At 46.1% G+C, this 12572-nt stretch overlaps 1 protein-coding gene across 1 annotated transcript in view; it reads left to right on the top strand.

The window, feature by feature from the left end:
• Window positions 1-11921, top strand: part of LOC146185042 (uncharacterized) — a 98699-nt gene extending 86778 nt beyond the window's left edge. The window contains exons 4-5 of the mRNA XM_084605465.1: window positions 8332-8583; window positions 10344-11921. Coding sequence (XP_084461591.1) covers window positions 8332-8583; window positions 10344-10447 — 356 coding nt within the window. The 3' untranslated portion in view covers window positions 10448-11921. The remainder of the gene's footprint in view (window positions 1-8331; window positions 8584-10343) is intronic.
• The last annotated feature ends 651 nt before the right edge of the window (window positions 11922-12572 follow it).

Here is a 12572-nt window from a genome sequence, read left to right as displayed (position 1 = left end):
AAACTGCGACCGTTCATCAGAAAGGACTCTGTGACCACCGTTTCGATCCGAATGGCGATTGAGAATCGCCTCTGAGATTTACAGATTTATTTGTCGACACACCCGTTCTCTTGTGAAATCGGACGGTGATGCCGACTTTTGCATGTATCTTGTTTTTTTGTTTTTTTTAATCTTTCCTAGCTTATATAGGACCAGTCATTGGTGTGGGTGCGGTCTGTTTGTTACTAGAACACGAATACGTTATTTATTTAATACTATAATAATTGCTTGTTTGTTTGTTTTTTGTTTGTTTGTTTGTTTGTTTGTTTGTTTGTTTGTTTGTTTGTTTGTTTGTTTGTTTGTTTGTTTGTTTGTTTGTTTGTTTGTTTGTTTGTTTGTTTGTTTGTTTGTTTGTTTGTTTGTCCTATTATTTTGCTCACTAGTGCTCATAACAAAGTACACAATAATAACCCGTCAATGTATGCTTCACAAAATACGCGGAGAACTGCGCACAAAAGAATCGGTACGAGCTGTCCTATATGTTCCTTCCAGTAATATTTTTTTTTCTTCCTAACAAGAAAGCATATGGACGTTTTATGAGATTGATAGTACGGGGTTAGGATTTTTTAAACTAAGAATAACCTCTTTTCATCTCTCACAGGCAGCAGTGAAGAAAAATGTTTTCTCCGTAGAAAAATGAAGTTTCTGCCAAGGAATGTACACCATTTTTACTTCAACGACAGAAGTCAATGGACCGTTCGTCGACCTCTTTCAAAACCAGAGCACCGTTCATGTACTAAACATGCTGTTCTTATTTAGTTCGCTTCACGGCGATGCTGAACTAACCATGAAGGCACAAACACCTGTGATAATTGGCAAGCTCAGCTGATGCAAAAATGAAAAAAGCACCGAAACGTAGACTTCGAACCTCCCGAACAGGCGAGCACAGCGCACGTTCCGTTCGCGATGCAGTTTTTCTCTATATAGTCTGCTGGCAGGCAGAAGTACGGCAAAATGAAAAATAAAATTTCAGACATCGACTACAACTTGTGCTCTCTTTTTATATACCTCTCACACTCTTCCTTCGTTTTCAGTTTGTCTGAGTATTGTACGGCTGCCAGTCGCCGAATGCAAAGAACGACCTGTCGCCGTGGCCAAACTGGAGGTGATTGTCGCAAGTTAGAAAAAAAAATTAAAAAAAAAAAGAAGATCACGGCGAGTGAAGTTGTTCGACAGGGTGTGGTTTGTGAAATGACAGCCCATATCGAACGGTGAGAAATAGCGAGAGAAAGAGAGCAGGGAAAGGGGTTTCGAGAAACGTTGGCGAACGCGACGGCAACCGCGCAAGCAAACTCAGCAAATATGCAATCTCCGTAGTAGCAAGCGGGACCTTCGTTGCGGAGCGCGAAGGAAGGAAGGTGGCGGGCATCGACAGAGGCACGCTCATTGCGACCGCAAGGTGGCGCCGCCGTCCATCTGCGAACGACCGTCATCACTCATTCGTTTCCTCCTGTCGGATAGCGTCTCCCACCCTTCCGCTTCGAATTCGAGCCGGTGTGCGCTTCGTTCGCTGCGCTCCATTTGAGTGTTTGCTTCACTTCAGAATTTTTTTCTACTCATCGCAATGGAAATGTACGTGAACGACAGGTCGTAGATTCGATTCTTGCACAAGGCTTTTAGTGATCCATGCGCAACACTCGGTAGTTAACAATATGATACCCATTCGGGTAGCCGGGCGCCGCTAGGATACGTTGGCCATCAAATGGTGGTATCTGTAAACAGTTTTGGAAACGCGCAAATAGGTCTTTTCAGAGCCGAAGCTGCGCCTCCTGTAGTCCGCGACGCGATGCGGTGTCGCAGCTGCCGACGCCCACTCTCCGCACGTGTATGCGCAGTTGATGTGTGGGCAGCAATAGTGAAGATCACGTAATGTCTGAACTCTGAACAATTAAAAAAAAAAAATACTGATTTGTGGTGTATATACTATTCAAACAGACATGAAGACGCCTAGGAAAGCATTTATACAGATTTCCCGGATGTCCCTACGAAAGGAAACAGTAGAGTAACTGCCACTGCCTGAGCTCGTAGAGCAGCTGACCGTAACGAAACAATTCGCTCCGCTGATTGTCGAAGGAATGTATTCAAGCAGACTTCCTTGTAAATACCAAGACGTTCGCAACTATGTGGGTCACTTGTGCAAGGATCTTTTTATGCGCAATTTACGTACTGCAACAGAAGCTGGTATATTTTAGCTGCGGCCTCCCTCATCGGCATTGCATCCCATCGGGTGGCCTCAGACACGTGCCAGTAAATTTTAATTAGACCCATACACGTTCAATCTGACACGCAACCTTGAGTTTATACTGAACAAAACAAACGCGTTTTTATGCAGATTCAAGAGGTATGCAGTGCTAACTGAATGGAATTAAGCGTTTCTTTAATTCTTGAGCCAAGTTTGGCTCGAACTACTTTCTACATGCATTGATACTCCGCGCTAAAGCAAGGTGAGCAGGCCGCTTTTGACGTTAACGCGAGCGCTGGGAAATATCCTGAAAGGCCAAGACATTTGCGACAGGCAAGTCCGTCTCAATGACTTCAGATTTAATTTATATATGATGGGTCGTTATGCCTTGCTACCTTTTATTCTGTAAAATGTTCGCTTCAAATTATGCTGTGACCACAAAGTGAGTAGCCGAAACGAAATTGGACCCAGAACGGCGGAGAAGCAATCACCATGCTACGAAAGATCGATAATTCTCCAAAGAATGCCTTCGTCGAAAGGCTTTTTGGATGAGCTTTTCACGTCGTCCGCTTGGTCGGTCATGCGATCCAATTGTCGTAAGCACTCCGATAAAACAATCGAACCAGTCGGATTTATTTTAGAACACTGCGCGTGGGCGAAGGCACTGATTTCAGACAAGAAAAGTGTATGTAATCGCGATCGCCTTCATATCTTAGCCAGGCTTTATAACATTATCCCGCGGCAATAATACCGCACGCACGCAGAATAGACAGGCCCACATAGCTGCGACTTCAGGCGCATATCTATGGTCTCCATACGCATCTTAATTCCATTTCGACCGCTGCCACCGCAGAAATAGCCAGTGAGCACCTGCACGATCGGTAATCGCATGCGTGACGTTAGTTGAGCCTGAAATCGCGACCGGAACATGTCGCCAGCAAGAGCCGCTAGAGAGCTTTCAGTGGTACCTATATACTAGGGTGTTTCGATGCACCTTAACCTTAACAGTTCCAGTGATTTTAACTTCATAAAATGCTCTCTTTTTAAGCCCAAGTACGAAATGCGTCTATAAGCTTTATCAATTTCCGTTCAGTAAGCTTACGAACATAATTTGGCGTACGTGCCTTCGTTTCTCGACGTACCGTATTTATCAGACATATCGCTTCAAGCTCGGCACTGCCATTTCATATGTACGCAGATCGTCTTGGAAACTCAGGCCCGAAAAACGGACTCCTACGAGAACGGTGTATAAACCTCGTCAAAAGCCTCTAAGCTACATGGCTTACTTTAGCTTTTCAGCAGCACAGTCGGGCATTAGCGATACCTGCCCAACTGAAAGGGTCCGTAAGGGCAAAAATAAGACTCCTCATCCCTCTTCAGAGACTTAGAAATTCTGGGTCCCATGAATTCTCCTGATTTCAATGCTCGAGAGCAGGTTACCAGATGAACTTTGATAAGCCTATAGTTAATCGGGTAAAAAAGACGTTCAAATAAAAAATAAATTCGTTACCGCTGACTACCCACTCCCGCTGCGCTAATCAGGATGTCGGCTTTTTAACGCGATAGCCTTAGAGGCCCCGTTCATCAGAAAATTAGGAGTCGGCGTTGACGGCGTTGTGAGCGAACAATCACGAGCATGGCACGGACAGGTGGTAGCTGGCAGCTGACGTGACCGCGTACTGAATGGACGTAAGGTTTAACAGGAGCTGCCAACTCGGGCCTCTCCTTTCATGTGGGACTGTAATGTCAGAATCAGTCTGCCATGACCCTTGCATTCACGTTACCCCTGGGCTCCGCAGGCACGTTCATACAGCTTAGTTATTAAAGCGAGGCTTTATGTGACAGGTCGTATATCCTATGCTATCGCATCGTACCCTTAAAGGCTCCGGATCTTAAGTGCCCCCCCCCTCCCCGCCATAATTTTTTTCATCACTATTGTCAGCATCAATTTAGTAATCAATTCACCAATTCGTCAGCGGCTTCACGATTCGCACTTAAACTTCCCTACTAACAGGACCATGAAGTGTCCTTATAGAAAGGTCATGGGTCGTGGAAGAAACCGATAAGGAGCACCTCTCTGATATATCGCGTGTTGGTCTGCATGGTTTGTACGTATCAGGACAGTGGCGTGCTGCGGTCACGGCTTTTATCCTTTCCAGAAAGCCCTGCTTGAGCAGCATTTTCAACTGTTATCAGGTGTCCGCTTTGTCGTGACCCGCACACTGCGTCGAGCCCTCTGTACACAGATGAAGCGCGCGAAATACTATCAGACGCCACCCGCACAAGTGTACTGATAAGCGAAGAAGCCTGAACACTGGGTGTCTCCTCCCGCATGCAGTCACGACGTGTGTGTTATTTCTCTTCGTTTTGAGTACACAGGCCTCTGCTTTTATCTCCGCATTCAAGTCAAGCTAGGGGCGGTAAAGAATGGACGCATTACGTCGGCATGTCGTGCGAGCAGGTCAACATTTCGGTGCTTGCGTATGAGCACGCAAGAATATACGTGACGGAGTGGGTCACGCAACTTGGCACGAAGGAGGCATTAGGCGGCTCTCGCTTGGTGCATTTATTTTGGCTCGTTAGAGATATTGCCTCCACGCAAGAATTCAACGTCCTCCTCCTAAGAGCGGATTCGTAACACCTTGGTTTGCTTACTCTAACCGCCATTAATCAAGTCACGACCGGGATTCAGCGCCATTTTGTAGCGATTTTTCTTTCTTGCGTTCTTTTCGGCTCTGTCACCAGTCCCGCTTTATACGTGACGTCACTTGGGGCGTCAGTGCTGACAGAAACTACATATACCGTTTTCTAGTTTCATCATCAAATGCACGGCCGGGCAATGGTAAAAGTGCTAAACGATAAATAAAAAATTGGCAGTGGCTTATCTTGGTTAAGCCTGATGATTGCGAAAGCAATAGCAATGGCTACGCCTAGGTTCAGCTGATTGTGGTGCTTGTGGTTATGCTTACGGTTATGCAGTGATTCACTCTGGCCACGGCATATGGTTCAACTATTGTTTATTGCGGGGTGCTACCTGGTTATTCTATGTATAAGTAGTATCAAGGCAAGGAGTGCTGTGGCTGCAACGATATACTTGGTTGTGGGTGAGGTTAAGGCAGAATGTACAACTGCCGCTCCGGCACCGGCTGCAACGGCATTCTTTACGCCAGCAGAAATGAAAGCATCCCTGGAGACTGCGTTGGTTCCACCTGCCGCTAGGCCACCTCCTATAGTATCCAACGTTGCACCCCCGGCGGTAGCTGCGGCTGCAGCCCCATAATTCTTCGTAGCTTTAGGAGCATGTGGCACAATTGCAGCTCCGCGGTTGGTAGCTGCCGCTTCGCGAGCCGACAGCGCGAGTTGGGGCCCCTGTTTTTGCCGCAGATGGGATGACGTCACTCCGGCTGTAGCACCCCTCGTGGAAGGAGAGGGAGTTAGGCCGCGGCCAGTAGCTACCATGGAGTACATGGAGGAAGCTGTAGCGCTCCCTCATGGAGGGAGCGGGAGTTAGGCCGCGGCTGGTAGCTACTGCCTCGCGAATTGACGGCGCGAGTTGGGGCCCCTGTTTTTGCGCAGCTGTGCTTGGTGGCGCGCCAAAGGTCACGCTAAAGGTCAATGGTAGCTACCGCCTCGCTACGCGAAGGGCTAAAAAGTATTGCTTTCACAATAAAAAAAATTAGAGGGTCTCTTAAATGTCTCTTAAGAAAAAAATGGCGAAAGCTTACCCTTCCTATCCTATAATTTGCTCCCATCGTTAGCCTCTTGTCGGCATTCGTTGCAGTGCAACATATAATTATAATTGTTTTACACGAAAGGAAAGGCGCAGTATCTATCATACATTCTCCGGCAAGTGTGAGTTTGGACGGTACACCATAGCTCCTGTCGCTTGGCGTTCCTTGGCGCGCGTTCAAGTGTGGCATTGCAGATGGCAGGGACGCATCCCGCCTCGGCCAATCAAAACGCCGCAAAAGCGGGACACACTTTGTCCACAACAGCATGAGCCAATAAAAGCTTTCGCCTTAAAAAAAGAGTGCGTTACAAAGTACGTCCCCTATTCTGTGCCGATCGGAACGCCGACCATCCAATGAACGTGACCTCCACGACGCTGGATATTGCCAAGACGCGGTTAGGCAGTTCGCAAAACGTCAAGGCCAGCAGCGCTGGTCGCCGAGCGGCGATCATTGAACCCTCTCATCCGCTTCGTCGTCACGCAGGCGGCGTGTACCAGTGCTCATATTGCATCGTTTTCTCCCCTTGCCTTGGTGGGTTGGTATACCAGGTCGTTCTCAAAATAAAAATAGCAATAAATCCTTCCAGCGAGGAGACTGGACCCGTGGTTTCAGGGACCAGTAAAGAATCATGTGGTCTCCCGGGAGTCTCTTAAAATATATTTTATGAACCCTCATGCAGACGCAACGTGGGCAGACAACTTACTTAATATATATATATATAAAAGAAAAGGACGACTAAACGTCAGCCTCGTCACTGAAGAGCAGGTAGGCTGCAGTAGCCAGCAAGCTCATCGCTAAAAACATGATCTTCGGGGGAGTTGGCTCAACTAAACGTGGAAGACACTAGCACTGACTGCCATCCAGTTTGTTAGCAGCAGTCCGAGCTAACTCTCGTCAAGATGGGCTGAATTGATAATCGTGATGTGAGTGAAGATCACATTGATTGTCGCTAATGAAAGCTCCGCACTGAGGGCTTTTATTTTTCTATTCGCATTTATTTCCTTTTGTCACCGTCCTTCTGCGCCGCCCTTGAAATAATTTAAAACGTAAAATTACAGCGCTCGGTGAGCAGCAAACTTCTTATGTCTCATTGTTGAAACGTAGGCGTCTTTTCAACACGAAGCTGACTCAAATAACAAGAAAGTTTTATATTTCTGGTAGCGCCTTGCGAATATGGCCCAACGTAATTTTCTTTCGCATGCAGGCCGGAATAAATCAGTCGTAGTCATGACGCCGCGCCTCGTGCTCCTTAGGTATGCGTCGTTCGGCGTCGCCTTTTTGGGTGCATATCCGGCCCCATGTTTTGTGGAGCTCATCCGCACTCGTGCACTTGAAATGCTGATGGGCATACGTGCGCTGGTTCTGTGGCCGTGATTGGAATCTCACGCCTGAGTGGAGCAAATAGCGCGTTTCAAGAGCGACGTTTTGATCTAGACTATTTCAAGATCCGTTATATAGTGTGCTGCTTATTATACGGCATTGGAATGCATGCGACTTACAGCGATAATTAACCATGGCATCACCTTCGTAAGTTCCGTCAGAACGCTGACGTGCAAAACTTCGCTAAGGACATGAATCAGCGAGTTAATCAGGCGGGCTAACATTACCAGCACGCTAGCAACGGTTCATAAACTTATAAACATATCCTGCACTGCAACCTTGACCATTCTTCATCTCACACGGCCCGCTATTCATTTATTATTCATCTGCATTACATTGCACAACCAGTATATATTGGACACAGTAATTTTCCTGTACACCACCTTGTTTTACTGAAGGCACCCCTTTAATTCATAACGAATTTTCTTTTTTCTTTTACGTACTACTTGGAAGGCGGTATGTACGCAAAGGGACACATTGACCATAGCTGGCTTATGGTAGAATAAACCCTAACTTCCACAAAAAAAGAAAGCACAACCAATACAACTGTTGTCATGGTTTCAAAGCATCAGGACCACGGCGCAAGCATAAGAAGCATGCAGCAAGACAGCGGCGCTGCGTTGTGATACCTACCGGAGGCTTGTGACATGCTATCAGATGGCGGCATAGAGCAGCGCGCTAGTAGTCGTATGGGTTTCGTGATGTTTCGCGTGACTTACTGCATCGTTGGATGCTCAGATACTTATGGGAAGTGCCCTGCAGGGATGAAAATTTACAGTTTTTCAATATGGCCATGCTTCCAATACCAGTGGGAGCATTGGGGGTTTCTGCGTGAATTGCAGTAATGAATACATGTGTACGGAGCTCATTAAGTTCGCCTGTGAGCGCAATGAAAACGCAATAATGCTTGTGATAGTCCGATGATCGTCTTGGATGATTCTATGAGTGTAGTTCTCAGCACACTGAACAACAACAAAAAAGCTTTCCTTGTGAACGTAGATGCTGGCTGCTCTCCTGTGCCTCCGGAGATTGTGAACGGCTACTACAACGTCAGCGGCGAGGAGACCTGCTGGCGCACGCCGGCCGAGGGGTCTGTGACGCGATACTACTGCCTCGAAGGGTACGAGATGAGGGGCCCCCGGGAGCTGGTGTGCCGCAACGGCTCCTGGGTGACGCCGAACCAGCTGATGACCACTGCCGGACTGCCACAGACGCCCGCGACAGCGAGACCCTTCAAGAGCATCATTTGCGGTACGTCCCTCTTTCCGCTTGGGTAACGACGACGATGACATTGGTGAAAGGAAAAAACAAAGGCTTGCTTACACACCTAAATTACTCTCAGGTCACTGCAGTCGCATTTTAGCATATTCATTTTATTATTACAATCACGTAAATAATATTTTCCGGACGTCATTCAGCCTGATTGAATGTTGTGCAAAGTACATCTGGTATGCAGGGTTTGAAAATCCGGTGAAATCAAGCGAGGAGCATACACGTGAAGGCGCGCGGTGAAAATAATGAGCAAACCATTAGAATTCCCTCTCGCGAACAGTCTAGAAATATGTGCAAAGCAAAGAGATCGTATAAAACGAAATTGAACGACGCTCTAGAGTGTAGCACCACTTATTCCTGCACCACTAAACACCCACATAACTGAATCGATGCGAAGTAGAACTCAAACATATCAGGACGCGTTCGAACCTCGTTTTCCCGAGCACCGACTGCATTCATTGCGAATGCTTCTGAATTTCCTGTTTCACTTCTGACATGCAGTTCTATGAAAGACAGGAGACAGCCCACATCGACATCGCATTGCCGCGACTGATTTACGGCGTTCTTTGTGTGCATGTGAAAATGGTATTCTACGCATAGCTCCGATGAAATAATTCATATGAGAAGGCATCGTGTTCAGCGGATGCGTGTGCTGTGAAAATTATCGTTCAAGTTCCTGCGTGTATCGACGCTTCTCTCTTGCATTTGCCACGAATGGCGTTATGCATATAAACTGCAGAGGGAACTTCCTGAAACCATATGATCGACACTCATCGACAGCAAAGAGACAGCGTACGTTATTTATCTACCAAGTCCTTTTTTGGTGGGGCGATTTCTGTGGTCATGTTGGTGGTGAGTTCGCCGTTCCAATGAGCAGTTCAAGTATGTTCTTGTAATAAACCGCACCGTATGACGAGAACAGGCCATTTAGCTCAGCTAGCCAATCAAGATAACTTCTTCCAGTTATGGCCGCCTGTAAGCTCATCCTTCAAACAGCGTTATCTAGCTATATGACCCACCTTATTCCTTGATCATCCATTTGTGGTTTAAATCTGTCAGCCTTGGAGATTCAAAAAGGCGCAAAGGCAGATTTTCGCGTCACCAGCCCGGTACAGTGCCAAAATGTCGAGACAGCCTGCTTCTTTGTGCAAAAAAAAAAAAAAAAAAAAAAAGGTAAATCAATGCTATGTTGATTTCAGCCAGATTGTCACCCATCATGATCTTCTTTCTTCTCCCCTTCCCCTTCCCCAGTGCAGAGTAGCAGGCCAGATTTGAATTGTTTCGGCCAACCTTTCCTTTGCTTTCAACAAATCCAGCTATCTATCTATCAGCTTATGTTAAAAGAGGTGTTAGACCTAATGTTGAACGGGGTCGAATACTTCAAGGCTTCAAGAGCGCCAGCTCTTTTTTCTTTTTCTTTTTTTGTTAAATTTGATTTATGTTAGAAAATAGCTGCTTTCTCTTTCGCCCATTCATACATGCTTTGTACCGCACGGATCTATTTGCAGTTCACGTCGTCGCAGCTTCAACATCGAGATTATCTATTACAAGCAAAACATTAAACCCTCAGCCGGGACATACACCTACAGGAGAGCTGGCCAGCTAGTTTTTTTTTTTTTTTCGCTTTTTTTTTTTTCTCACATGTGCCAACTTCATTACTATGACTTCACTCATATTGCAAAATTTTCTCAAAAGCGTTGACAAGCGTTCTGAGACAAGGTCTGCATTCTCTCTTCTAGAAATAAACGGCCAAGCTGAAGTGGAATGGAACAGTTTTCTCACTGCCACCATGACAACACTGCCTGCGTTGCTGTCCATTTACCTGGCGTCGTCCTCGACGTAGCTGCTGCGGCTCTTTGTGGCGTCAGTCCGAAGACACCAACCCCAGTGCACCTGCAAGAAGGCACGGCATTTGAGCTCAGCAGTTTTCTTCTGTCTCTCACTGGGTTCGAAGAAAGTCTCCCAATCAATATCGCCGCCGTTCGACGAGTCCACGGCGTGTGCGAGATTGTGCGCCCAGGTGGTACAGTCTGCCGTAGTGGAATGTAGCTGAAAAAAGATATCGTCCTCGTCTGCGAACTTCTGCCAGCTGTCTCCGCATCAGCGTGGGGCTCCTGTATGCGAGTAGATGAAAGAGAGATGAGTTGTCCGTTTACAATACGCTGTCCATCACTCTTGTGGAGTCATACAAAGTGCAGCCGCACAGTCAGAAACCAGGCAAAAGCTATGCATGCATAGATAATGAGGAGGAGAAAAATCAAGAAACGTTCGGGAGGCTCGCATACTCTCCTTTAACTGAACTTTTTTTTTTTTTTCATGAAGTTTATAGTTGTCTGTATTTTGTAGTAGATGGCAGTGCTAAAACTTTATCATTCGGACTTTCTAAGCGGTAGTAAATAGTGAGTACGCTTCTATGATTCGTACGGCGCTCGGTTGAAGAACTAGCTGAACGAGCAGCTCTGCTTTCTTTTCGAGACCCATGTCGTGGATATAAAACGAGGACTAAAAACCTAGACGCCCGTGTCCTGTACGTTGTCGCTTCATGTTAAGAAATCTAAACTGGCCGAAATCACCCGGAGGCCTCTCATAGCCTTAAACCCCGTAAACAAATCAAGCCTGAAAACAAAGACAATTAGGGTGCTTTGCTCGTCTAAACCACGGCCTGTACGCCATCTGGCAGCCCGTGTGAGACGTTTATATTATACTGGGGCATCGTTCACAAAATTTCTCATTTAGATATAGTGAATGTTGCAGTTGGAGCAAATTATTCTCGTGTAGCAAGACCGCAAGGTTCGTTTTGTTTCTCGCATACAGGAGCTCAAGCATACAGCTGCACTGATGCCCTGGCAGAAGCTTGTGCAGTCATAGTATCGCCAAGTTTAACCACGTGCTCGCACAAAAATGTGCCGTCGTGAGAGCTCTGTAGGGGCCTAGTTGTGTGAGAAAAGAATGTGAACCAAGGACAAAAAGTGAAAAAGCACGACAAAGACTACTCGCAAACTTCTTATACATATAGTGATTGTTTCAAGTCAAGATATCTGCCACTCGTGACCCTCCAGAGACCTCGGGACCAGGATACGACGAATCCGTGGAAATGTTGTGAACACGCTCGCCCTGGACAGGGCCAAGGCAGCCGAGGAACCTCTCCATAACTTTCTTTTCGTTATTTTTCTTCTTTTTATTATTCCTCTGCATTTCCTTCCCCGTCCTTTTTTAGCCCTTTCTGTGCAGTTCTCTTCTTCCGGACGTCAGTGGTACCGAAAATATAGTATGCTTCCTATTCCATTGCATTCACGGTCTCTGCTCCTTCCACTTCGTACGACGTATTTCCAGCTAATGGCTGCTTTCACAGTATATATATAGAGCTCCCCAGGTGAAGTGAACCAGCAGATAAAGAGGTCGCAGAAATTAATTTAACAGTAATATAAATTGTCACAAGTTGAATATAACATTAAATAATTTACTGAAATAATTTGTTAAAATTCGTGTCCGAACTCATTTAAGAATTTCTAGATCATCCAGAAAACAACAAAAAGTGTATGGTTTAATTTTTGTTGCTTGTAGCATTATAACATTTTCGGGGAATTTCGTATTTCTTGCTTCGAAAAAAATTTAAAAATGTGCTCGATATATCTGGTACGTTACCGAGAAGACTGCACAGAGCCAGCGCCTGTGCCGTTGGCATGACGCGCCCAGTTCGTGAAGCTGCAGTCTCTGTCAGCGAGCCCAAGTGGTCTTCGCCATGTTCCCAGGGGTTTTGTGCTTCCTTCAGACCATGTAAAAGCAATCGCAACGAAGGATCTTTTTTTTTTTTTTTTCCTTGAGTTACGCTACCAAACTTTCTTTTGATTCTTTACAGCCAGCCATTCCGAAAAGCTTCCAGAGGTACATTGGTTTCCTACTTAATATCACTTGATTATTTTAACTGATAAATTGATATTAGAAATGCGGTTAACGATAACAAAAAA

This window comes from Amblyomma maculatum, chromosome 6 (assembly GCF_055883805.1).
Source record: "Amblyomma maculatum isolate TAMU_Amacu chromosome 6, ASM5588380v1, whole genome shotgun sequence".
Lineage (NCBI taxonomy): Eukaryota > Metazoa > Arthropoda > Arachnida > Ixodida > Ixodidae > Amblyomma > Amblyomma maculatum.
The sequence above is the reverse complement of the archived record's forward strand: the minus strand, read 5'-3'. Positions and strand labels throughout refer to the sequence as shown.